At 40.9% G+C, this 27634-nt stretch overlaps 1 protein-coding gene across 1 annotated transcript; it reads left to right on the top strand.

Moving 5' to 3' along the window:
• Nucleotides 1-551: 551 nt before the first annotated feature.
• On the top strand, nucleotides 552-27019 carry nxph2a (neurexophilin 2a). Its single transcript, XM_058392359.1, has 3 exons — nucleotides 552-900; nucleotides 4829-4968; nucleotides 24224-27019. The coding sequence occupies exons 2-3, from the start codon at nucleotides 4924-4926 to the stop codon at nucleotides 24968-24970; spliced, it is 792 nt and encodes a 263-aa protein (XP_058248342.1). The 5' UTR covers nucleotides 552-900; nucleotides 4829-4923; the 3' UTR covers nucleotides 24971-27019.
• The last annotated feature ends 615 nt before the right edge of the window (nucleotides 27020-27634 follow it).

The following is a 27634-nucleotide window of genomic DNA, read 5'->3' as shown; positions in this document are numbered from 1 at the left end:
ACAGAGTCACATTAACACCTACAGAGTGACATCAACACCTACAGAGTCACATTAACACCTACAGAGTGACATTAACACCTACAGAGACACATCAACACCTACAGAGTCACATCAACACGTACAGAGACACATCAACACCTACAGAGTCACATCAACACGTACAGAGACACATCAACACCTACAGAGTCACATTAACACCTACAGAGTCACATTAACACCTACAGAGTCTATAATTAAAATAAATTATCAATAAATCTATAATTTTTAAAATATTTTATACTGATGAAATCCCAGTTTTGTAACAGGAATAAATCACTTTGGGGACATTTGGAAACTAATGAAACCACGGCTCTTGATCACTACCACATCATTTTTGTTTATTTTCCACACACAGTTTTCTGTTTCTTCCTCAGAAGGGTTAGGGTGTATAAGTGAATGCACTTATTAGGACAGAAGCATCAGGTCCAATCTGGCAACCCGGGATGGAGGTTTGTAAAGAGTTAAACGCTTGAACAGAGCTGCTGAGCTCCAAATCTGCTGTGTGAGTGAGAAGTCTTCACAGAGGGAAGCTCGCAGCTCTCCACCGAGCATCAGCGGAGCTCTAGCAGCACATGATGGCACTTTTTCACCACGGATTCATTCAGGAACAGTGAAGAGAACTCACATCACATCATCTCGCATCACTTCCACAGCGCTCCGTAACATCCGACTCCTGCAAAATGCCACCACGCTGAAGCTCTGTCAGCTGACTCAAGACAGATTTCACTGTCCTGGGGTTTTACTCCTGATCATCATCATCACTAATTCTTCAGGTTTATTTCTTTTTTTCTTTTTTTCTCAGAGGAACCTGATCTCAGAGGGATCAGGAACTCTTCTCTGATATCTTTCACTGCTCTGAAGGTGAGTTCCGCTTTACACTACACCTGAAGATATGTAGGAGGTCTGAAAAAAGTGTTTGGTTTTATTAAATACTTTATTTCTTCTATTATTATAATGAAACAATACAATATTTTATATATTTTATTTTTTTACACCACAGCGACTTTATTTCAGCATATGACCGGATCTCACCTTCTCACATCACACATCAGTTTACCTTCTAAAATTATTTTTCAAATCTCTTCTCTCACATTTCACGTGTTGAACTGCATCTAAATAAATCATCCACACATATAAGTTTTAAATCATTTTGATATTTAGTAGGATTTTATTCATGTTTTTGGGAAACGTTTATATTTGTGTCACAGCTTTACATGTAAATGGCTTTGTTCTTATCTTACAGCTACAGAGCTGCAGACCTTTAAGATTTTATTTATTTATTTTTTCTGTGTGAGTGTAAAGTTATATATTTTTAACTCACCAAAAATTAATCTTTTCCTTTTCAGATCTGTGTATTTCTTGACATTTTCATTATTTCATTGTTTGTTTATTTTATTTGATTAAAATTTCACAAAGAATTAAACTTAAATTAGTTCATTTTTTGCTTCTACTATCATGATTCTTTCATTTTCATCCAAACAGTGCTTAAAATAATTTTAAAAACAAATATTAAGTGTTCTTTTAATTTTTTGCACTTGTTATTTATATTTCTTTTCATTATTATTATTTTTGTACGGAGCTATAAATAATCACTATTATTTATTTATTTATTTATTTATTTATTTATTTATTTATAAGAGATAAGCAGGTTTAATGTATGTATTTTAAGGTGTTTTATTTATTTAGTAATTATTTCTTTCTTTAATCTGCAGTGCTTTTGTGTGTCTCATGTTTGATCCCAGTTCTCTAATAGACGTGGACGTGTTTCTGTTATTTGTCTTCTTGTGGATGTTTCAGTGTTTCGGTTGTTTCTCGAAATTATAAAATTTCATAAATTACTGAAGTCATATGTCCTGGAGAACAGTAAATGCTAGATGAAGCAACATAAATATTTTGTGAATTTCCCTACATCTAAACGCTTTAATTCTTTAAGATCTGCATTTATTTGGATTGTTTGATGGATTGTTTGCTTTTTTATTGCTTGCTTTTGAAATGTTGCTGTTAGAGATGATGATATTGTGAAGAATAAACCAGGAAGTCGATGTATTTACACACTCCTGAAATGTACTGAAATATACATGGTAAAGGGTTTATTTATTTTTTTATTTAATTTTTAAAAATTATAAATCGATTTTTAAATTATTTAATTAATTATATTCAATATTTCTATAATTATACAACTATTTATATTTAAATTATTTGCATTTGCATTTATTAAAAAAAAATTTTGCACAATTAATTTATTTGATACTATTTAACCACTTGTTTTCCACTTGTGCAGTTTTTCTCTAATTTAAAATATTATTTTCTATATAAGCTACAGTTCTTCGAGAACATCTGTATTGGAAAACATGTGCTAGTATTTATTTAGTGTTTACTTCACAAACTCCGTCTGTATTCTTATTGTACGTCTGTGTCCGAATGTGTCATCTGTGTCCGAATGTGTCATCTGTGTCCGAGTGTGTTGTCTGTGTCCGAGTGTGTCATCTGTGTCCGAGTGTGTTGTCTGTGTCCGAGTGTGTTGTCTGTGTCCGAATGTGTCATCTGTGTCCGAGTGTGTTGTCTGTGTCCGAATGTGTCATCTGTGTCCGAGTGTGTCATCTGTGTCCGAGTGTGTCATCTGTGTCCGAATGTGTCATCTGTGTCCGAGTGTGTTGTCTGTGTCCGAATGTGTCATCTGTGTCCGAGTGTGTTGTCTGTGTCCGAATGTGTCATCTGTGTCCGAATGTGTCATCTGTGTCCGAATGTGTCATCTGTGTCCGAATGTGTCATCTGTGTCCGAGTGTGTTGTCTGTGTCCGAATGTGTCATCTGTGTCCGAGTGTGTTGTCTGTGTCCGAATGTGTCATCTGTGTCCGAGTGTGTTGTCTGTGTCCGAATGTGTCATCTGTGTCCGAGTGTGTCATCTGTGTCCAAGTGTGTCGTGTGTGTCCGAGTGTGTCATCTGTGTCCGAGTGTGTCGTCTGTGTCCGAGTGTGTTGTCTGTGTCCGAATGTGTCATCTGTGTCCAAGTGTGTTGTCTGTGTCCGAATGTGTCATCTGTGTCCGAGTGTGTTGTCTGTGTCCGAAAGTGTCATCTGTGTCCGAGTGTGTCATCTGTGTCCGAGTGTGTCATCTGTGTCCAAATGTGTCATCTGTGTCCGAATGTGTTGTCTGTGTCCGAATGTGTCGTCTGTGTCCGAGTGTGTCATCTGTGTCCGAGTGTGTCATCTGTGTCCAAATGTGTCATCTGTGTCCGAATGTGTCATCTGTGTCCGAGTGTGTCGTCTGTGTCCGAATGTGTCGTCTGTGTCTGAGTGTGTCATCTGTGTCCGAGTGTGTCGTCTGTGTCCGAGTGCGTCGTCTGTGTCCAAGTGTGTCGTGTGTGTCCGAGTGTGTCATGTGTCCGAGTGTGTCATCTGTGTCCAAGTGTGTCGTGTGTGTCCGAGTGTGTCATCTGTGTCCGAGTGTGTCGTCTGTGCCTGAATGTGACATCTGTGTCCGAGTGTGTCGTCTGTGTCCGAGTGTGTCGTCTGTGCCTGAATGTGACATCTGTGTCCGAGTGTGCCGTCTGTGTCCGAGTGTGTCGTCTGTGCCTGAATGTGACATCTGTGTCCGAGTGTGTCGTGTGTGTCCGAGTGTGTCATCTGTGTCCGAGTGTGTCGTCTGTGCCTGAATGTGACATCTGTGTCCGAGTGTGTCGTCTGTGTCCGAGTGTGTCATCTGTGTCCAAGTGTGTCATGTGTGTCCGAGTGTGTCATCTGTGTCCAAGTGTGTCGTGTGTGTCCGAGTGTGTCATCTGTGTCCGAGTGTGTCGTCTGTGTCCGAGTGTGTCGTCTGTGCCTGAATGTGACATCTGTATCCGAGTGTGTTGTCTGTGTCCGAGTGTGTCGTCTGTGTCCGAGTGTGTCGTCTGTGTCCGAGTGTGTCGTCTGTGCCTGAATGTGACATCTGTGTCCGAGTGTGTCGTGTGTGTCCGAGTGTGTCATCTGTGTCCGAGTGTGTCATCTGTGTCCGAGTGTGTCGTCTGTGTCCGAGTGTGACATCTGTGTCCGAGTGTGTCATTTTTGTCCGAGTGTGTCGCCTGTGTCCGAGTGTATTGTCTGTGTTCAAGTGTGTCGTTTGTGTCCAAGTGTGTTGCCTGTGTCCAAGTGTGTCAGCTGTGTCCGAGTATGTCGCTGTGTCCGAGTGTGTCGCCTGTGTTTGAGTGTGATATTTGTGTCCGAGTGTGTCCTCTGTGTCCGAGCGTGTCACCTGTGTCCGAGAGTGTGTCGCCTGTGTCCGAGTGTGTTCTCTGTGTTTGAGCGTGACATCTGTGTCCGAGTGTTTCGTTTGTGTCCGAGAGTGTGTCATCTGTGTCCGAGTGTGTCGTCTGTGTCTGAGTGTCGTCAGTAATTAGTTCTGATTGTTTTATATATGGCTCAAGGATTTATGTGGATTAGGATCCTGACTGCGTCGTGTTAGAATTAATATGATGCAGTTTTATTAATGCTAATGCTAATTGTTGCTATCTTTAATGATTTTGCATTCTTTTAAAGTACATTACTTTAGAAAAGCTGTGACAAATACACAGTTTAGTCTTGTGTACAGTATGTGTGTGTGTGTGTGTGTGGAGTCTGCTTTACCTCATCACACAAATTCACAGAAACTTCAACACTTTCAATACGAATGTCTCAGGGATCTGAATCACTCCCATGGCTTTGGTGTTAAATTGATTAAACATATTTCTGCCCAGTGCAGGAGTGTGTCCATTTTTTTTAGTGTAGATTCTTTCCTACATTCCCAAATATGTGCACTCTTTTTCCACACAGATCCTTCCAGTAATGGCATTTCCTAATGGCTGTGTAAGAAATCTGGATTTTCTCCTCCTCATCTAAGACTCTGGAGAAAAACAAAAGCATCCAAGATGCGAAAAATCCAGACCATCTTGCTGCTGCTGTGTTTGCACAAGGTGAGCACATTGTGAGGATTTCTACAGTTAAACTTTATCAAGGCGGATTTGTTTGTGTCTCCATATGGAATAACCATTTTTTCATTCATTTATGGCTTGTAATGTGACAGTGATAATTAGTTGAAAAATATGAAATATATGTGAAATATCACTTTACAGATACAAACGATAATTACTGTGTAATTAGGCGGACAGTCATGGTGGATCGTAGTCTCAGTCCAGTTGAAAGACCTTGGTTTTATTGGAGCATACAGCGAGGACGATGCCACGGTCTAAATTAACACGCAGAATGCAATTAAATTTCTTAATTGTATCTAAATGAAGCATGTCACACTGAGTTTAATGGTGGCAGGGGTAACAAAGAGCCCTTTTTCCGACAGCAAACTGTGTATTTTTTACTGTTTAAAAAACAGAAACATATCTATTTATTTAATCGCTTATTTGTTTAATTTGTTTTTTTTATATATATATTATATATAAAACATCCACACTCTAGATAATGTGCAGTTTTCCAACTCTTCCATCTTTCAGGCTCAGGACCTAATTCCTTAAACACTCATTTTTTTACACTCAATTTTGTACTCTTAAAGAACCATCTTCAATTATCTTCCAATTGCTTCCATCATCATCATCATCCTTCTCCTGGAATCCTATGGGACTATCATTATCCCTTTCTTCTATTTTGAAAGATCCATCCTCTCTCACAAACTGAAGGGTCCATCATTATTCCTTCATCACAAAGTAAAGGCCCATCCTCATCCCCTTCTTACAATCTGGAGGAACCATTCTCATCCCCTTCTCACAATCTGGAAGAACCATCCTGATCCCCTTCTCACAATCTGGAGAAACCATCCTCATCCACCTCTCGCTCTCTGGAGGAACCATCCTCATCTTCTTCTCACAATCTGGAGGAACCATCCTCATCCACCTCTCACAATCTGAAGATTCTATTCTCATTCCACTTTAACAATTTGAAAAATCTATCCTCATCCCCTTCTCGCAATCTGAAAAGTCTATCATTATCCCCTCTTGTGATCTAAAGAAACCATCATCATCCCTCTCTCACAATCTGAAAAGTCCATCTTCATCCCCTTCACAGTCACAGTCTTAAGGGTCTACCTTTATTCGCCTCATGCAATCTAAAGGAATCATCCTTATCTCTCTCTCACTATCTGAAGAGTATATCCTCATCCCCCTTTCACAATCTAAACATCCTATACTTATATGACTTTCACATCTTGAAGGATCCATCCTCATCCTTGTCTCACAATCTGAATGGTTCATCCTTATCCCTCGTTCACACTATCCTCATCCCTTTTTACACTCCACTGGGAATGTCTTTATGACCTTCGAGGATGAAACCATCCTTAACTCATTTTCTACATATTAAAGGGGCCATAATTATCCATGATAATGGATAACCCTTAAAGGGACTGTCCTTATCACTATTCCTCACTCTTAAGGAGCACTTCTGATTCAACTTCCCTACTGAACTCACAAATGGTAATTCTTCTGCTTCTGTTTGTCTTCCGTACTGACAACAGACAAACTCAGGTCAACAGACATCAGACAACCAGATGTTCTCTCAGACATCAACAGGATTACCTTTATACCTCTAACATACTCTAAAGGGACCCATCCTCACTCATCTTTCACATTCAGAAGGGTCTGGAGGGCCCATACTCATACATCTTGAATATGTAGAAGGATCCTTAGCCATTTCTTGCACTTTGATGGGTCCATCCTCAAGCTTCTTTGATGATCTAGATGGTCCATTGTTAAACCTTGCTAGTGCACTTGCACTATTTAAAGGTTTCATTCTTGTGATACTCTTGAACTTTAAGATTCCATCCATATCCCCTCCACCCTCTTCATCCCTCTCTCTCATGCTGAAGAACCCATCGTTATCACAATTTTGATGGTTCACCCACATACCTTTTTCTCCACCTAAATGGTCCAGCCTCATGTCTCTCTTACAGTCTGAGAGGTCTATGCTCTTTCCTCTATCACAAACTGATTTTGTCCATCCTCATTTCATTTTTAAACTCCAAAGGGTCCATCCTCATCCCTTTTCACCCTTGAAGGGACAGCTGTTCTCCTTCTTCTATACTCACAACAGAACATTACTCATCACTCAGACTGCATAGGGACCATCTTTATCCCTTTAATACACTCAAAGCTATCATCTTCATCCCTCTTTCACTTTCAAAAAGGTTCATACTTATACTTCTTTTACAACCTGAAAGGTCCATCCTCATCCTTCACCCACAACCTGAAAGGTCCGTCCTTATACCTCTCACACAATCTAAAGGGTCTAATCATCCCTCACTCACAACCTCAAAGGTCCATCCTCATATCTCGCTTACAACCTAAAAGGTCCATCCTCATCTCTCACCCAGAACCTAAGAGGTTCATCATCAACCCTCAACCAGAATCTGAAAGGTCCATCATCATCCCTTGGTCACAAGCTGAAAGGTCTCCTCATACCTCACCCAAAATCTGAATGGTCTGTCCTTATTCTCACTAATTGAGAATGAAAGGTCCCTCCTCATCCCGCACTCCCAATCGGAAAGGTCCATCCTCAATCACAACCTGGAGAGTCTCCTTATCCCTCTCTTGTGATATAAAGAGTTTATCCTCATCCCTCTCTTTCAGTCTGAATTGTATATCCTTATTCCTTTTTTCTATGCACCAAACTCACTGATGATGCTTCCATCAAAAGGACCATCCTCATCCATCTTTCAGCCTTGAAGGGACTCTCCTCATCCCTCTTCTGCTCTCTTTATAAACCATCCTCATTTCACTTCCTTACCACACTCATAACGGGCATTCACCATCCTTTTTCCACATTCTTCCTCCTCAACTGACAACAGACCATCTTTATCCCTCCCTCACACTCCAGAGTGTCCTTCTCATCCTTATTCCATACTCAGACGGGTCATCTTTATCCCTCACCAAAGGGACCAACCATTCTCGTGTTTCTTCCACACTCAGAAGGGGCCATCCAAATCCCTTTTCCACAGTCCTAAAGAAACCATTATCATCGCTTGGTTCATTCCACGGTCCGAACAGATCATCCTCATGCCTTTTCTATTCTCACAAGGAACCATCTTCATCCCTCTTCCACACTCCAAAGAGACCTTTGTCCTTATTATACCTCTTATTCTCCAAGGGGACTTCCAGCTGGCTATTATTTCTGTACAGATCCTCCAGGGAAGACACACACATCTGCTGAGAGATACGAATGCATACACGCTCTCACACACACTGATTCCCAAACATTCACATGCATTATAGCACTGATGCATGAACATACGTACACACATAGCTACACACATAAACCCTCATTTACACACACACATACTTTTGCAGTCAGATAAATATCACGTGAATATTGCTGAACTTTTTTAAAGTTATAGCTTAACCTGCTATAAAGCGCTAACACTGGAGACTCCTTACCTACACGGAGCATCCACTGTCTTATGACCACATTCATATAAACCTGAGACTAAACTCTAAACCCGTTAGAGTTGTTATGGAAAATTTCTGTTATAGAAAAATAAAATAAATATAAATAAATATAAAATATACATATATACTGTACTGTACTGTAACTTGTGAGATTTCGCCCTGGACTACATTATAGTCGTGTAAAGCTCCACCTCTGATGCTTACACACAGACACACAAACGCTGTACATTTCACCAGCGTAATAAATAGTCCAGTGTCAGGATTAAAAGGAGTGGTTTAATCTCACAGCTCTCATAACGCCAGCCTGATTGATTAGTTTTCTTTTTTCCAGGAAGCTTATGTCAACAAGGGGAAAAAAATAAACCTAATCCTTCTTCGGAGCGTGCCAGCCTTGTAAGGTTTTCCCGCCATGCCACTTTATCATGGCGCTGAATTCCAGAGCTGCTGGGTGCCGATAAGAGGCTCACTGCTTTTCACACTGTCGTCCCGCTGGACAATACGATGCTTGTGTGTATTCTTCAGACTCGGAGCGTTTCCATCAAAAAGCCCTCTCGCTGGATTTGCCTTTTATTTTGTGAAACAAACTCAAAAACTACAGACTGAAGCAAAGTAACAGGACAAGAAAAAATAGAGGAAAGAAAAACAGGAGTAAATTTGCTAAAATGTTAGCAGGAGCCCACACACTCTTCTGGGAAAGATTACACAAGGATTTAAGTGAGTGGGTATACGTGAGCATGCTGTTCTACACTGGCATTATCAGCACTCAGCTTTGTACACCGCTGATGTGTATCTGGTCCTATATTGAGGTCATTTCGTGTTGCCAGAGGCTTCGATAATCCCTCATAAATGATGTTGACTGCAACATTTGCTGTCTCATACAGTATATCAATGCTTTACAGCCGGAGGTTATAAGCTTCCTCCTCATCAGACAACCTTCACGTTCCCAAACCCATTCCGAGATGCTTCTCCATTACTCCCATGTTTACGCTCATAATTCTACTCTGATCCGTTTCTTACAGCAAACGTTCCTGGCTTTTGAGGTTTCCTTGTGTTCTGATATTAGCTTGCTAATTAACTGCTAGATTTATACCCAGGCTGGCACACGCATGCATTTCTTCATGTTATATGTACAGTGTAGACTCTACATCAATGTTGGAAGAACTTCTTTCATTAATAAAACCTTAAATGTCCCCTACCAACACTAACACCAACACCAACACCAACACCAACACCAACACCAACACTATCACCAACACCATCACTAACACTAACACTATCACCAACACCAACACCATCACTAACACTAACACTATCACCAACACCAACACCAACACCAACACCATCACTAACACCATCACTAACACTAACACTATCACCAACACCAACACCAACACCAACACCAACACTATCACCAACACTAACACCAACACCAACACTAACACTATCACCAACACTAACACCAACACCAACACCAACACTAACACTAACACTAACACTATCACCAACACTAACACCAACACCATCACTAACACTAACACCAACACTAACACCAACACTATCACCAACACTAACACCAACACTAACACCAACACTATCACTATCACCAACACCAACACCAACACTAACACTAACACCAACACCAAGACTATCACCAACACTAACACTAACACCAACACTAACACTAACACCAACACTATCACTAACACTAACACCAACACTATCACTAACACCAACACTATCACCAACACTAACACTAACACTATCACCAACACCAACACTAACACCAACACCAACACCGACACCGACACCGACACCAACACCAACACTAACACTAACACTAACACTAACACTAACACCAACACTAACACCAACACTAACACCAACACTATCACCAACACTAACACCAACACTATCACTAACACTAACACTAACACTAACACTAACACTAACACCAACACTAACACCAACACTATCACCAACACTATCACCAACACTATCACTAACACTAACACTAACACTAACACTAACACTAACACTAACACCAACACTAACACTAACACCAACACTAACACCAACACTAACACCAACACTATCACCAACACTAACACTAACACTAACACTAACACCAACACTAACACTAACACCAACACTAACACCAACACTATCACCAACACTAACACCAACACTATCACCAACACTAACACCAACACTAACACTAACACTAACACTAACACCAACACTAACACCAACACTATCACCAACACCAACACTAACACTAACACTAACACTATCACCAACACTAACACCAACACCAACACTAACACTAACACCAACACCAACACTAACACCAACACTATCACCAACACTAACAACACTAACACCAACACTAACACCAACACTATCACTAACACCAACACTATCACCAACACTAACACTAACACTAACACCAACACCAACACCAACACTAACACTAACACCAACACCAAGACTATCACCAACACTAACACTAACACCAACACTATCACCAACACTAACACTAACACCAACACTAACACCAACACCAACACCAACACCAACACCAACACTAACACTAACACCAACACCAACACCAACACTAACACTAACACTAACACCAACACCAACACCAACACTAACACCAACACTAACACCAACACTAACACCAACACTAACACTAACACTAACACCAACACTAACACCAACACTAACACCAACACTAACACCAACACTATCACCAACACTAACACCAACACTATCACTAACACTAACACTAACACTAACACTAACACCAACACTAACACCAACACTAACACCAACACTATCACCAACACTATCACCAACACTATCACTAACACTAACACTAACACTAACACTAACACTAACACTAACACCAACACCAACACTAACACTAACACTAACACTAACACCAACACTAACACCAACACTATCACCAACACTATCACCAACACTAACACCAACACTAACACCAACACTATCACCAACACTAACACCAACACTATCACCAACACTATCACCAACACCAACACCAACACTAACACTAACACCAACACTAACACCAACACTATCACCAACACCGGGGCCAGAGCAGGTAAAAGCAGCTGAACCTCCATACACTGGAACCATGAACATCACCAACAAAGATGGCAAAAGAAGACCCATAAACCCAATGCCATCTCTCATCACATTAGTGTCACTCATCACGTGTTGTTGAATGCACTTCATTAGTTGCTAGATAACAAATAATTCATGTCAAATAAGTTTTTTCCAAACCTGAGATGAGTTCTGATATATTTCCTAAATCAAGATAGGATGCGTTCTGCCTTCTGTTACGTCACACAGCCTTGGGAGTTAGATATCATATAAATAATATATAATATTGTATTGCTAATGCAGGTTGTATAGTAACAGTCCTAAAATAAAGGCAAATGATGCTAATAAAAAAACATGTCTCCAGGGAGCTCCAGATCTCCAGGGAGCTCCAGATCTCCAGAAAAAACCCTATTTATACGATAAAACAGATCACACCACCGGTTCTCATGTGAGCGCATTGTCTCAGCCTGGAGTGCATGACTCTTCTCCTTTTTAGCTTCTAAATCAGATTCGTTCTATATTTCACACAGAGCAGGAAATATTCCTCACCACATTGATCTCGGTGTCTAAAAGCGTGTCACTGTCAATGACCTTCATCTCCGTTAATATGAAATCAATACGGATAACACCTGATTGATGACCTGGAAAGGCGTCTGAGGAGCCGAAATGGATGCGGCACAGTTATAAATCTGCAGCGTAAATACTGCTATGGTGTGGCAGGTCAGCAGGGTCATGTGATCAGGCAGAGAGCATTGTGGGAATGTTTATTGTTCAGGATCTAATGCTGCTTGTTGGAAATGTAATCACAGAGCTAATGTTTTCTAAAGGAAAACAGATTGTTTTCATAGCTTTCAGAATAGGGGTGGGGCTAAGCTGTGGTGTAGTGGGTGGGGCTAAGCATTAACCTTTAGTGTTTACTGAAATTAAATCCTAATAAAAATGTTTAATAGTAAAGATATTGAGGAGAAATCATACCAATCTGGCAACCCATGGGAATCAATTTTAGTCACATTTATTATGTATACTGTTATGAAGTAGCAGTGCAGCGTTTCTACAAAGAGCGATGTTCCTGTAGCGCTCAGCTTATCTTGAGTGTGTGTGTGAGTGTGTGTGTGTGTGTGTGTGTGTGTCGAGGCTGATAAGACCAAAGCATCTTCCCTCCTTAATTAGATCTCCAGCACTCGTAACTGGAGAAGCAGGAGTGGAGATAACAGAGGAATAAACTCTGCACACTTTCCTTAATCATCTGCTGTCTTCTGGACATCATCATCATTTCTTTTTCCACACGTCTCCTCCATTCACACCCTTCTTGCTTTTTTACACACGCTCTCACGTACACACCCTTCTCAGTCCTCGAGCGCTGGTCCTCACACTAGAAAGTGTTTCTTCTTCTGCCTGATGTTCTCCAATAAAAACACATGCTGACTCTTTACACTCATTTAAAGCAAGAAAATTCTAATTATAAACCAAAATGTGATGCGAAAACGTCCAGAAATATCAGACGCTCATCTGTGGAATCATTTAAGCGTTTTATTTTATACACCTGAAGTCTGCTTTTACATTTTTTTTTCACTAAAAAAATGTCCGACACACGTTTTACACACAACCCTATAAGAAGCTCTTTTTTTCTTCATCACAGCTCGATTTCATTTCAGAAACCTGTTAAGTGACACAAAAGCTTTTTCACCTCCAGAGTGATGAGGTCACAAGTAAGAAAAACAAACAAAGAGGATGAAGTGATGGTGAAAGATGAGTCTTGATAGAAGGAGCTCTAACGACTAGACAGTTCAGGAAACGATTTGGAAAATATCTTAGTTCATAGATCAATCAGTGGCTACTAAATGATAATATGGGATTGTGAGTCGAAGGACCTCATCTTATCCTCATATCCTCATCTTAACAATCAAATTTTCAATTCAATTTAATTTATTTGAATAGAGCTTTTAACAATGGACATTGTCTCAAAGCAGCTTTACAGAATTATAGAAACATAGAATAAAAATGATAAAGTTAAGTTATTATTTATCTTTAACATTTATCACTAATGAGAAGCCTGAGGTGATGGTGGTGAGGAAAAACTCCCTGAGATGATCTAAAGAAGAAACCTGGAGAGGAACCAGGCTGAGAAGGGAACCTCATCCTCATTTGGGTGACACTGGACAGTAAATAATGTACATGTTGATAATGTCCTTTCTACAACAGCAACCAAAAGCCCTTTAGGAACTAATAGGTCAGTGTAGTTTCTGAGTTCATTATAGACTTAGCACTAATTCCTTCCTGCTGAAAGCTGACCGATGCAACAGCAGTTCAGAGGCTGTCCATGTAGATCTATCCCCAGCAACAGTGACCACCACCAAGCAACAAGACATTCCAACCTGGGGTAAAGCGTCAGGATGGATCAGGCAGGTCTGGAAAGAACAAGTGGTCACACTGGGAACTCAGAACACTGGGAGCTCGGGAGTGGGACGTATAGACTGACAGAAAAAGATAGAGAGAAAGATATTAGGTATGTTTGTGATCATGTGATATTTAAATGGATGAGACACCTTAAAGTAGCTGTGTGAATTATTTTTTAACGTTCTATAAATTTATACTAAAAAGTATTCTGCTAAAGCTACTGTAGCGGCATTGTGTACTACATCTGATGTCATTTGCCATCGACTGGTGAATGGCTTCTACTTCCTGTTAGCATAAAAGTAGCGTTAGTAACAAAATAAAATGTTATTTTGAGATGTGTTTTTAAAGTGCTATTTTGAGATGATACAATCAAATCAAACCAAACAATCATACACTAGATGCTAGATAGTGCATAGTGTAAGTGTGTAGTGTGTATTACACACAGGATTCGGGATGGCTAAAAAAAATGCTAATGAATTTAATTTAGGTTTCAAACTTGATGAAAATTCTGTAGCGATATTCTTGATTTTTCAGATCCAGAGTAAATGCTTTTGGAATTCAGCTCATGACAACAATCAAAAAGACAGCAGAACGGTTTTGTAAGGATCGGCGAGCAAGATCCATGTGCGGTGCAAACAACTTTAATGGAACAGGCAAACAAATCCAAAACGGCAGGTTCAAAATCGTGGTCGTAAAACAGGCAAGGAAAGTCTGGTAACAAGGAAAGTAATCTGTGAAGCAAATGAACCAAAAAGGGCAGAGACCGAGCGACAAAGGCTACTTCACGTTGTGTTGCAGCAACACTACTGATTATATGTCTGTAAACCCGGAAGTAGAAACTAGAAGTGAACCGGAGAGTTCAGAATGTTTTCACTGGTGATTTGGAGCTTGGGCTACTGTAACAGGTTTAAATGATAACTGAACAGAGCTCATGATCATCACTAAATGTTTCCGACATGGAAAACCATCGACAACACAAAACATATGTTATAGAAGCGATATCATTAATACAACCCTGTGGTCAGAGCCGCTGTTAGAGAAACCTTCTGACCAATCAGAACCCAGAATCCAACCTCGAATGGAAATCTCCTGGAGTCCTGAGAGTGAGAACGACGCGAGCGAACGGTTACTTTCTTTTCCGCCGCATCGTCACATTTCTGGTGGCTGTTATTGCGTCTGAGAGCGAGTCAAACACCTCAGCCACAGATCTTTGTAATGGGATTATGGAGGTGTTGACGTGCTGATAGCTTCCACCTGCTGAGCGAGGATAGAGCTGGAACATCTCACACACTCACATACACACACACACACGTCCCCAAGCCTTCAGCATACAGATGCCTTTGTTAACTGGTTATCACACGCAGTATAATCACGTCATATCCTTCGCAGCTCAGCATTTTAACATGCAGTTATTTAATGAGCCCATGAGCAGGTCCTCGCTCTGAGTGTTAACACACTGAGACACGATTCTCAGACACTGAGCTCGTACATCATGTCTCCGTCCTCACCACACCCTTGTTACAGCGGGACATTTACACGTCATATACTTGATAAAATTATCAAATTAACGTTTCACATACTATATATATATATATAAACATACACCAATCAGCCATAACATTATGACCACTGAGAGGTGAAGTGAATAAGACTGAGTATCTCCTCATCATGGCCCCTGTTAGTGGGTGGGATATATTAGGCAGCAAGTCAACATTTTGACCTCAAAGTTGATGTTAGAAGCAGGAAAAATGGACAAGTGTAAGGATTTGAGCTTTGAGTTTGACGAAGAGCTAAGTTGTGATGGCTAGACCACTGGATCAGAGCATCTCCAAAACTGCAGCTCTTGTGGGGTGTTCCTGGTCTGCAGTGGTCAGTATCTATCAAAAGTGGTCCAAGGAAGGAACAGTGGTGGACCGGAGACAGGGTCATGGACGGTCAAGGCTCATTGATGCACGTGGGGAGTGAAGGCTGGCCCGTGTGATCCGATCCAACAGACGAGCTACTGTTGATCAAACTGCTGAAGAAGTTAATGCTGGTTCTGATAGAAAGGGGTCAGAATACACAGTGCAGGACGGGTCAGGGCTGTTTTGGCAGCAAAAGAGGGATCACCATAATATTAGGCAGGTGGTCATAATGTTATGCCTCCTGATTGGTGTATACATATATATATATATATATATATATATAAAAGAAGCAGGGACTGAGAATGAAAGCCATCATCATTTCACTGCTAATGTATTTAAATGAATTCAGAACCTACAGGTTTGTGGAGTTTGTCATTTCGTTTCGTTTCATCTGAACGACTCGGCTGCAGATGCGTCGGCATGCTGCGTTTCTTCCACACACTCCTCACCTGTGCCCGGAACTGAAGCGTAAACTCCATTTAAATCACACTTTCTGTAGAACGTCAGCTTCTGTAGAATAATCACGGACACGCTGTGGGGACCATGGCACATGCAGGTGTGTGTTTGTTTCCTCTACACCAGAGTCAGGTGTGTGATCTGTGTGTTGTGTGTAGTCTGAGTCCTGTTGGGTTTTGGGATAGGAGTAGAGTAAAGGGAGGAGTTCTCACCTGAGCTTCTTTATACACCTGAGTTTCTTCATACGGTACTCTTAATGACTGATCATTTCACAAAAAATGATCCAGATGTAGATTTGGAGCCCTTCCGAAAAAATAATCCCTGAAATGCCTGGAGGAAAAACATGGCCTCATAATGAAAGTGTGTGTGTGTGTGATTATAATCATTACAGTGTACAGGTGTGGATGTAAAGAGCAGCAGCACTGAGTGTGTGGAGAGAGAGTTCAGGACGAGCAGAACATCAGAAGTGTGATGTGAAAGTCAGGAGTCTTTATGATTACAGCTTTTGACTGAAGATAAAGTTACAATTTATTTAGTCATTACAGAACAACATTTTTATCTGTTTAAAGTTACATTTAGTTACATTAGTTAGTTAAATTTAGTGCTCACTTCCTGTAAGTGCTCTGATGTCTCCTCCCCTGGTGAGGCGGGGCGTGACTCGGTTGAAGCTTCAGTACGAGGTTTAAGTCGAAACTTTCTCTGATGGTAAATATTACAGCTGTAAAATGTCCAGAGAGAGTGAGGGGCGATGGCACACAACAACCACCGTTAAGTAGTGAGAGCTACAGGGGGGTTAATGGTGCGACAGCTGGGATTTCTCACACACACACGGCTCGTGAGCGCTGCAGTCCACTGAGCTCAGTCGGTGTGTCAGAACGCTGATGAAGAGTGATGGTGATGGTTTCGGTGCGTGATCCTGCTCTCAGCCGTCAGAGCTCCAATTAATTACTGACTCCTCGTGTTCCTCAGACACCTGAACCTCATCCCAAACCCACTGCTGAGGAAACTCCATGAGAGAGAGGGTGGGGCCGAGGGGGGGGCAGAGTGAGAGAGAGAGACAGACAGACAGACGGGGGGCGGGGCAGAGAGAGAGAGAGAGAAAGAGAGAGACAGACAGAAGGGGGGGGAGGGGGGAGGGAGGAAGAAACAGAGAGATGCAGTATGAATGAGAGAATGGAGTATAAGGGAAAGTGAGAGCTCTGAAATCAGTCATGAATTCATTTTTATTTCATTTCATAAATGAAGGGGCGGAGATTAAGGGGCGGAGATTAGAGTGGAGATGAAGATCTCTGATTTTAAAGAGCTTCTGATTACTGACGATCAAAAATGAAGCAAAAACAATTACTTAATCAGTTACACCAGAAATGAGGAAATTCCGTAGGGACTAAGGGGCGGAGTTATACCATGTTGAAAATGTAAACTTTGATAGGCAGGAACAAGGGGCGGAGTTATACAATGTCAGAACATTTAAACTACAAGGGAAAGCAATAAGGGCGGAGCTAACATTGCTTCTAAATGTAGTGTTTTAATTGTTTATGGAACTGTGGGTGATGATGATTATGATGAAGAAAAAGTTGATAGTGATAATGGTGGTGAAGATGATGATGGTGATGATGGTGTAAAAGATGATGATCATGGTGATAGTGATGATGAAGATGATGAAAATGATGATGATGAAAGTGATGATAATGATAAAGCAGATGATGATGATGAAAATGATGGTGGTGATAAAGACGATGATGGTGGTGATAAAGATGAAGATGGTGACAATGAAGATGATGAAAATGATGACGACGATGATGGTGGTGGTGATGAAGATGATGGTGAAGAAGATGATGATATAGATGATGATGATGATGAAAAAGATGATGATGGTCATGATGATGGTGGTGATGAAGATCGTGAGCCTCGTAGCTCACACACCAAACACGTGCTGATGAACAAACAATTCTTCATGCAGTAAAAATTTCCCATCATGAGTGAAACACTGTGACAGGAAGTCAGGTGAGAGAAGGAGACATTTAGACAGGAAGTGGGAGAGTTGGTGAGAAACGTTGTTGATCTGATGGCAGAACACAGATTGGAGCCGCTGGCTGAAATAAAACGAACTGCAGGAAAAACACATTCCTGCAGCAGCATCATCCTTCTGTCTGCCCGCGGGACCGTGCCGACTTTTAATAACCACCTCCTGGGCTTGGGCAGGTCGCCATGGCGATGACCTCTCATAAAATAACCTGTCTACACGAGAGACGGATGGACACAGCGCCTCGTTGCGCTAACCTGTAGAGTTTGTTAAGAAAGTTTCATTTTTTAGACTCTGTACTAAATCAGGTGACGATATTAAAGTTCTGTTAAATAATCAGGATCCTGACCGCAGGGTGGAGAGGAAAAAAAAGAAGAGTCGGGTTGCCAGGTCTGCAACAATTACTCCATTAATTACATTTCAGAAACACTATGATCCACAGATATTCAGAACAAATCAATCCAATCTGGCAACCCACTGAGCGCATTTTGATTCTGATTGAAAAATATCACAGGCTCTCTCTCTCTCTCTCACTCACACACATTAAGGCTCTCTCTCTCTCTCTCTCTCTCTCACTCACACACACACTTAAGGCTCTCTCTCTCACTCACACACACACTTAAGGCTCTCTCTCTCTCTCTCTCTCACTCACACACATTAAGGCTCTCTCTCTCTCTCTCTCTCTCTCTCACTCACACACATTAAGGCTCTCTCTCTCTCTCTCACTCACACACACACTTAAGGCTCTCTCTCTCTCACACACACACACACACACACACACACTAAAGGCTCTCTCTCACACAGACACACACACACACTAAAGTCTCTCTCTCTCACACACACACTCAAAAAAATATGATAAATTTCTTTGTAAAATTCAAATCAATTTTAAATAAATTAATTAAAATTAAAATTCAGTGCTGCTGTTCTTCTGTGATGAGCAAAAGTACAACTGGTACAAAATAAAAAAAACACAAAAATTAATAAAAATAATAAAATCCAGTCCCACAAAACATTTATTATCTCCTGAAGTAATTATGTTAAAGAACATCAAGCAAGATAATTATTAGAAATAGTTTCCATTTACAGAAGAAGTTGAAACACACACAGCACCCGTGAGAGCGATGAGGTGCTGAGACTTTTACAGTGCTCAGTGTTTTCTCTGGTCATTAGTTTGGTCAGGACCATGCTTGCTCAGTGGAAATGTCATCAGCTGCTAGAGTTTTGCTGAGAATTTCAAGGTTATTGTTGAAATGTTGTGTGATTTGAGGAAAGTGGAACTCGCCCGCAGCCCAGCGCTGCAGATTAACTAAAGCCGTCTTAATTAATCTTTCTCGCTGTTCTCCTCCAACAGACCTTCCCTCGCTTTACCTTCATATCCAAACAAACTGCAGCAGAGTCTAACCTTCCTCATACACACCACTGAGTGTGTGTGTGTGTGTGTGTGAGAGAGAGAGAGAGAGAGAGAGAGCCTTTAGTGTGTGTGTGTGTGTGAGAGAGAGAGAGAGAGAGAGCCTTTAGTGTGTGTGTGTGTGTGTGTGTGAGAGAGAGAGAGAGAGAGAGAGAGAGAGCCTTTAGTGTGTGTGTGTGTGTGTGTGTGAGAGAGAGAGAGAGAGAGCCTTTAGTGTGTGTGTGTGTGTGTGTGTGTGTGAGAGAGAGAGAGAGAGAGAGAGAGAGAGCCTTTAGTGTGTGTGTGTGTGTGTGTGTGTGAGAGAGAGAGAGAGAGAGAGACAGAGAGCCTTTAGTGTGTGTGTGACTCCAAACTCCAAAACTTTGGAGTTTTCTACTGATTGTTCTCTCTCTCTCTCTCTCTCTCTCTCTCTCTCTGACACACACACACACACACATGAACACACATACACACACACACTCCTCTATGCTCACCTTTGTGACAGGGTTAGAGAGTTTTCTTTCCCTCCTGTCTCACCTTGCGTAGAGTCTCACGCTGCGTCAACTGGGAACTAAAGGCTCACACGGAGACTCGGGGGATTCGGCAGCATTTGACAGACATTTCACAAATTCCCAAAACACGCCGGAGCGACATAACACCTCATCTGTATGCTGATGGCTCCAGTCACAATTCCTCACCTCACAGCAACATCAGCATCACTGAACTGGGGGCAATTAATATCATCCAAGCACAGGAACACAACTGTACAGAAACATAAATCTAATCAAATTCTGTCCATTTATAGACTACAGAGAAGAGAAGACGTGGAAAAGTGAGATTTTTGGAAAGGTGAAACTTTTTAAGGTGAGATTTAGAAAAGTATGATGTGGGAATGTGGAAAGGTGGAAAGGTGAGTTGTGTAGAGGTGAGATGTGGAAAGGTGAGATATTGAAAGGTGAAACAGAAAAGTGAGATATTAAAAGGTAAGGCATGAAAAGGTGAGACATGTAGAGGTGAAACGTGGAAAGGTGGGGCCTGTAGAAGTAAGATGTGGAAAGGTGAGATATTGAAAGATGAGACATGGAAAGGTGAGATATTGAAAGGTGAGACATGGAAAGATGAGATATTTAAAGGTGAGATATTGAAAGATGAGACATGGAAAGGTGAGATTCTTAAAGGTGAAACATGGAAAGATGAGATATTGAAAGGTGAGACATGGAAAGATGAGATATTTAAAGGTGAGACATGGAAAGATGAGATATTTAAAGGTGAGATATTGAAAGATGAGATGTGGAAAGGTGAGATATTGAAAGATGAGACATGGAAAGATGAGATATTGAAAGGTGAGGCATGGAAAGATGAGGTATTGAAAGGTGAGGCATGGAAAGATGAGGTATTGAAAGATGAGACATGGAAAGATGAGATATTGAAAGATGAGACATGGAAAGGTGAGATATTGAAAGATGAGACATGGAAAGATGAGATATTGAAAGATGAGACATGGAAAGATGAGATATTGAAAGATGAGACATGGAAAGATGAGATATTGAAAGGTGAGACATGGAAAGATGAGATATTGAAAGGTGAGACATGGAAAGATGAGATTTTGAAAGGTGAGGCATGGAAAGATGAGGTATTGAAAGATGAGACATGGAAAGATGAGATATTGAAAGGTGAGGCATGGAAAGATGAGGTATTGAAAGATGAGACATGGAAAGATGAGATATTGAAAGATGAGACATGGAAAGATGAGATATTTAAAGGTGAGATATTGAAAGATGAGATGTGGAAAGGTGAGATATTGAAAGATGAGACATGGAAAGGTGAGATATTGAAAGATGAGACATGGAAAGATGAGATATTGAAAGGTGAGACATGGAAAGATGAGATATTTAAAGGTGAGATATTGAAAGATGAGATGTGGAAAGATGAGATATTGAAAGGTGAGACATGGAAAGATGAGATATTTAAAGGTGAGACATGGAAAGATGAGATATTTAAAGATGAGATATTGAAAGGTGAGACATGGAAAGATGAGATATTGAAAGGTGAGACATGGAAAGATGAGATTTTGAAAGGTGAGATATTGAAAGATGATATATTTAAAGGTGAGACATGGAAAGATGAGATATTGAAAGATGAGACATGGAAAGGTGAGATATTGAAAAATGAGACATGGAAAGGTGAGATATTGAAAAATGAGACATGGAAAGGTGAGATATTGAAAAATGAGACATGGAAAGGTGAGCTTTTTAAAGATGAGATATTGAAATATTTGAGTAAATATTCATATGGAGTCTCAGGCCTGATGCACTTTGTTGCAAGTGAGGGAAATGCAACCAAATATTGTGTTATTTACATAAGGATGATTTGTTCCAATACCTTTGCTCAACTACATATTGGGGGATTTGATAGTAAAGGTACCGTTCTTTTACACATCTAGGGGTGAATATCAGGAAAAGAAACTGAAATGCTGATCTTTTGCTCTCATTCTTCTTCTGATCTCAAACTCACATGTCCTCAGTGTCTAGAAGACTCCTCTGGGTGGGGGATGGACGTCTTCGGTCTTGGTCTATAGTAGTAGCTCTTTAGCATCAACACAACGGCTCATGGCTGTGTTTTCTCTTGATGGAGGCTGAATCCTTGTTCACAGCTTTTTCCATCAGTAAGAAACAATAATATTAGTTTTATCTACCATCAGATGTGAAGGCAGCATCGCTCAATAAAATATAAATAAATAAAAACACGGCATCTCGTTGTCTAGGAATCTGAGAGAAATCCTGAAAAAAGTTTTTTTTTTTTTATTAAACTCGTCGTTCTTCTCCGGTTCACTAAGCTACAGTCAGGTGTATCAGGTGTCTCTTACGCTATCTTACGACTTCAGAAGGAAGTACATGAACATGCGGAATGAAATCACGTCTCTGGCTCTGAATGTAATGTTTAAAACAGAAAACGTTAACATTTTCATTACCTTATTTCTCTCTCTCTGTTTATTTCCACGGACATGCGGTGATAATTAGCTTGCGGTGTGAGAACGGATAAACGACGCGGCCCTTCAGTTCATCGATTTCACATTAAACACAGAGCTCTCAATTTGCAGGGTCATTATGGCCTGTTTGTGTCGTTTGTGCAGGTGTGTCTGAGGTGAACCAGCTTTCTGAGATAAAACCACAACGTATAAGCAACTATAGGCTTGCGCGTGCGCGCACGCACACACACACACGCGCGCGTTATATGCTAACGTTTTGTTATCTTGCTTCTGCAGAGCTCTGCCCCTGTTCCGATGATTTTACAGGGTAATGTTTGCGACGACTTTGCAGACTGAATTCGCATATGACTCAATTAAGCTTACAGCAAAATGTGTAATTAGCACAGCACAGCACGGTGTGTGTGTGTGTGTTTTCAAACAGCCCTACTTAAAGCTTTCACATCTGCCGCAGCAAATGATCCCCTCCGCCGTGCCTTGGGACGACAGCCGCCGCTAATTACCAATAAAACTAAGTTTGGATTATTTCTACAAATTATTAAGACTTTATCTTAAGTGGACCAGAACTTGACGTCCCAAAGCAAAAAAAAGAAAAAAGAATAAAATGGTGATTTGATGTGTGGGATGGCTGCGGCATGATGGCTTACGATCCCACTATTTGTGTTTTGCAGAATTTCTGTAATGAGTTTTGAGGCATTCACATAGTGAGGAATATTGAAATCCTGGAAAACACTGGAAGGATTCATATTGGGGGAAGAATTCCAGCAAGGGATGACTAATTATAACATGCATATTAACGTTTATTTTTTTCTTATTAGCTGGCTGCTTGTATCAGGACATTGTCATGTAGATTCGGTGATGAATTTTGTGCTAGTTCACTGCGACTCTTTCCAGATTTTTTAAAATTTCAGTAACAATTCCAGAATTTCCTTATATGCTAATAATCCTGACACATTCCAGGAGTTAGCCACACCCACAAATCTCCATAAAAGGCAAAAAAAAAAAATCTTCCACTAATGCAGCTCAGCCAAAGTGGCTTACCTTTTATGGAGATTTGTGGGTGTGGCTAAATCCTGTAACGTGTCAGGATTATCAGCATATAAGAAAAGTGTGTGTGTATGTGTGGAAATTTATTTATTAAAAAAACAAACATATCCCTAACCACCTGTATCCTGTATCCTTCAGATGTGTGCTGATTTAATATTGCTCCTGTAGAAGAGAGCAGTAAATATTGAGCTAATGTTTGCCGTAGCAGCATATCAGAAAATTAACACCCTTCTTCATGTTGTTTTCGTCATGTTGCGCCTAATTCGTTATTTTTTAAAAAAAAAAGAAAAAAGTATTCTTCTACCACAAAACCTGAAGGCTGGATTTTCCTGCTCCGTACCCTTTATTATGTTAATTTCATGCTTGATTCAAAAATAAATAGCTTCTACTGGGAGTTCATGCTCTAACGCTTGCTGTGTCTTGTGTTTTTTTCTCTTTCTCTTTTTGTGAAGGTCACATGCAGGCGTCTGCAGATTCCCGAGCTGGGCATTATGGACTGGGGAGAGAGCGATAACGAGGGCAACCATTCCCCCAAAGGACCAAGCAGTCGTACGCCAAACCCTCTGCGCTTGTTCTCTAGAGGATATCGTGCTCTCAAGAGCAGCATGAGACAGATGACATATTTGGAAAAAATGGAGGACTCGTGGGACTGGTTATCTAACCAGACAGCTGTTGGGGAGGCACAAAGCAGGACTAAACGCAGACCCATCGTCAAGACGGGAAAGTTCAAGAAAATGTTTGGCTGGGGAGATTTCAACTCCAACATCAAAACCGTGAAGCTGAACCTCCTGATCACCGGGAAGATTGTGGACCATGGAAACGGGACCTTCAGCGTCTACTTCCGGCACAACTCCACCGGCTTAGGGAACGTCTCTGTGAGTTTGGTTCCTCCATCCAAAGTGGTGGAGTTTGAAATGGCACAGCAGAGCACGCTGGAAACCAAGGACGCTAAAGCTTTCAACTGTCGAGTCGAGTATGAAAAAACGGACCGGAACAAGAAATCAGGGATGTGTGGCTTCGACGTGTCGAAAACATGCTACCAGGAGCAGACGCAGAGTCACGTCTCGTGGCTGTGCTCCAAACCATTTAAGGTCATATGCATCTACATCTCCTTTTACAGCATCGACTATAAACTGGTGCAGAAAATCTGTCCTGATTATAATTACCACAGTGAGACTCCATATGCCTCCACGGGATAATCACAGAACCTGACCTGGGTCAAACACACAGCCCAGACCAGACCTGACCCATTACTCACAACCACACCATCTCCTGAATCACTGCTACTGTACAGCTCCTCCACAGTGGAAAGTCTTTTCCCAAACCTGACGCAACTTTGGTCCAAAATCTGGCACAATCCTGTGGGTTTACCTGGGATCCAGATCACGGCCCAAACCCACCAACCAAACTTGGCCCAAACCGACTCGCTTCTAACCTCGGCCCTGCATCACTGCGGATTATATCCGGATATCAAAAACCAAACACAAAAGGACCTGCTCCTCACCTCGGCTCGAACCGTCTTTCAAAAATTCCAAACTCTCATTCACAACTTTATCAAAACATCTCAGAGACCAATCTGACTCAAACTCACGGACGGACTCGTGTCCAGCCTCGGCCCACAATCCCGACCCAAACATGCTCAAACCCGCAAGCTGACTCGGTCCTAAGATTGGCTGAAAACTATTGAAGTATCCGAGAAACCGAAGTCCTCCAACGGTTTCTGGAGCAAACCGACTCGCCCTGCAGCGCCGGGCTCCTCCACATGTTCTGCATATTTCAGGCACAATTAAAAACCAATCCAGATGTTCCGCATCAGGCAACACCTCTGGACAAGCGCCTGCTTTTCACCTGAGTGAAATGATGGTAACGTCCTGAGCTGTAATTAAGTTCAAGATTTGTTTACAACAAAGGCATCACGTGCCACACCCAGATGTTTCCTCGGGACAATAAAGAGCAACCCAGCTACCGAGGACAAAACACACATGGAATAAAAGTGTTTTGGTGTGTATGTGTCTGTGTAAGTGTGCTAACCCCATCAGTACCGATTCTCTGATTCTCATTGTAGTGATGTTGTTGGCGAAGCCGCCAGGTTTAGCATCGTGATCTGGTTCAATCATCTTTCAGGGGGTAAAAAAAAAAAAAAAAAAAAAAGTAAAAAACTCAACTCCAGGTTGCCCCACGAGAGCTCTATTCATCGGACAGGTTGGTTTAGTGAATCTGGCAGCCAATTAACGACACTTTGTCATGGTCTTGCCACAGTGCTCCGCATTTCCAGGCTCTAATTATCATTAATTACACTGGGAAATTTCACTTGCTCACGCTAAATGAAGGGACTGAAGCCAAAAAATGAAATTTAACCTGTCATTCATGTCAGCAGTCTGGGAGAAGAAGAACCAGAGATACGTTTTTTTCAAAATTACACACAACACCAGCTTTTCTTCTCTGGAGAAATTTTCACTAGTTTTCCTGAAGAACTGTTATCGTGACGTATCGTAACACAATCACTACACGACAATTCATGTCATTTAGAGCAGAGAATTAAACTGGTGATTTCTAAAGTTTCAGAAACGGTCATGTAGGATGAAGAGCTATGAGCTGTGAACGTCACCTTCACAGTATAATCCTCATATAATCATCTGGAATTTATTTTAAATACTTTTTAAAGGTTCCTTTATTTATTTTTTGTTTTTTTGTGATAATACGAGCAATGAAACTTTAAATTTACACAACCAAAATTTTAGATTTGGAAATTTGGAGTTATTTTACGCACCTTACTCCAAAAATTCAATTATTCTATTATACTGAACACTCTACTTTCCCCTTGTGTGTTTTTAGTTTAATTATAACGGAACTGTATTTCTTTTTCCCTTGTATTGAAATCTCCTAGTCTAGATATAGCAAGGATCTTTACCTCGTTTTGGTGTGGACTGTAAATGAAATGAAAAGCGTCACTGTGGACTTCCTCTTCCTGCAGTATTATTTTCTGAGACGTTCCTTCCTGTAACTGTCTGATTCCTCTGTAAAAAAAAAAAAAGAATAATAATAACACATGAAGGAAATAAAAGGTTCATCTGTGTTCATGTTGATGTTTAATTCGAATCAATTCATATTCCTATGCGTTGTGTTTGCTTTTAATTCCATCCTTCGCTCAGACCCTGATCAACACAGGACAGAGATCAGGACTGCATTCAGACTTCAGGATGATGATGATGATGATGATGATGATTCACTTCACAGGCTCCTCAATGAGCTAAAGAAAATAAAATCTTACTCTGTGTGCACACTCATGTTTTTTTTATGTATTATTCCGAGTCTCAGATGTTGAAAATCATCTTCAATAAATCTCAATAAATTTCTAAAAGGTTTCTAAGATTAAGACACAAGTCACAGTTAGCAAAGCTGTGACCCGGATTTCGGGTCATTTTACCTCGACTTGGTGCTCATATGAGACAAGACAGGAGAACTGACACTTCATTTCCATTGAATATATTTTTTTTATGTAATTTGTATTAAGAGAATTCACCTTCTGCTGAGTTCTGGACTCTGATTGGTCAGAATTGGTTGATTAAATCTCCATAACCGCGGCTCTGACAGCAGCGCAGGTTCTAATACGTTTCTATAGCAACACGCTAGACGCTCCACATGAAGGATTTCTTTTTTGAAGAAAAGTATGTAATTGTTGACATGGTGAAGTTGTCCTAAAGTAAGGAGATGTTTATGTTATGCATGGTGTATGGAAGGAGTCTCCAGTGTCAGTGCTTCGTTTTCCACATCTTCAGGACACAGGAGTTTATGCTTCTTTGCAGTTTCTCCGTAACAGGAGCTGTTCTAGGAGGAGAAGGAACTTTAAGCAGGTGATTATT

The sequence above is a fragment of the Hemibagrus wyckioides genome, linkage group LG06, assembly GCF_019097595.1.
Source record: "Hemibagrus wyckioides isolate EC202008001 linkage group LG06, SWU_Hwy_1.0, whole genome shotgun sequence".
In the NCBI taxonomy this organism is placed as follows: domain Eukaryota; kingdom Metazoa; phylum Chordata; class Actinopteri; order Siluriformes; family Bagridae; genus Hemibagrus; species Hemibagrus wyckioides.
This window is presented reverse-complemented; position numbering and strand designations above follow the sequence as displayed.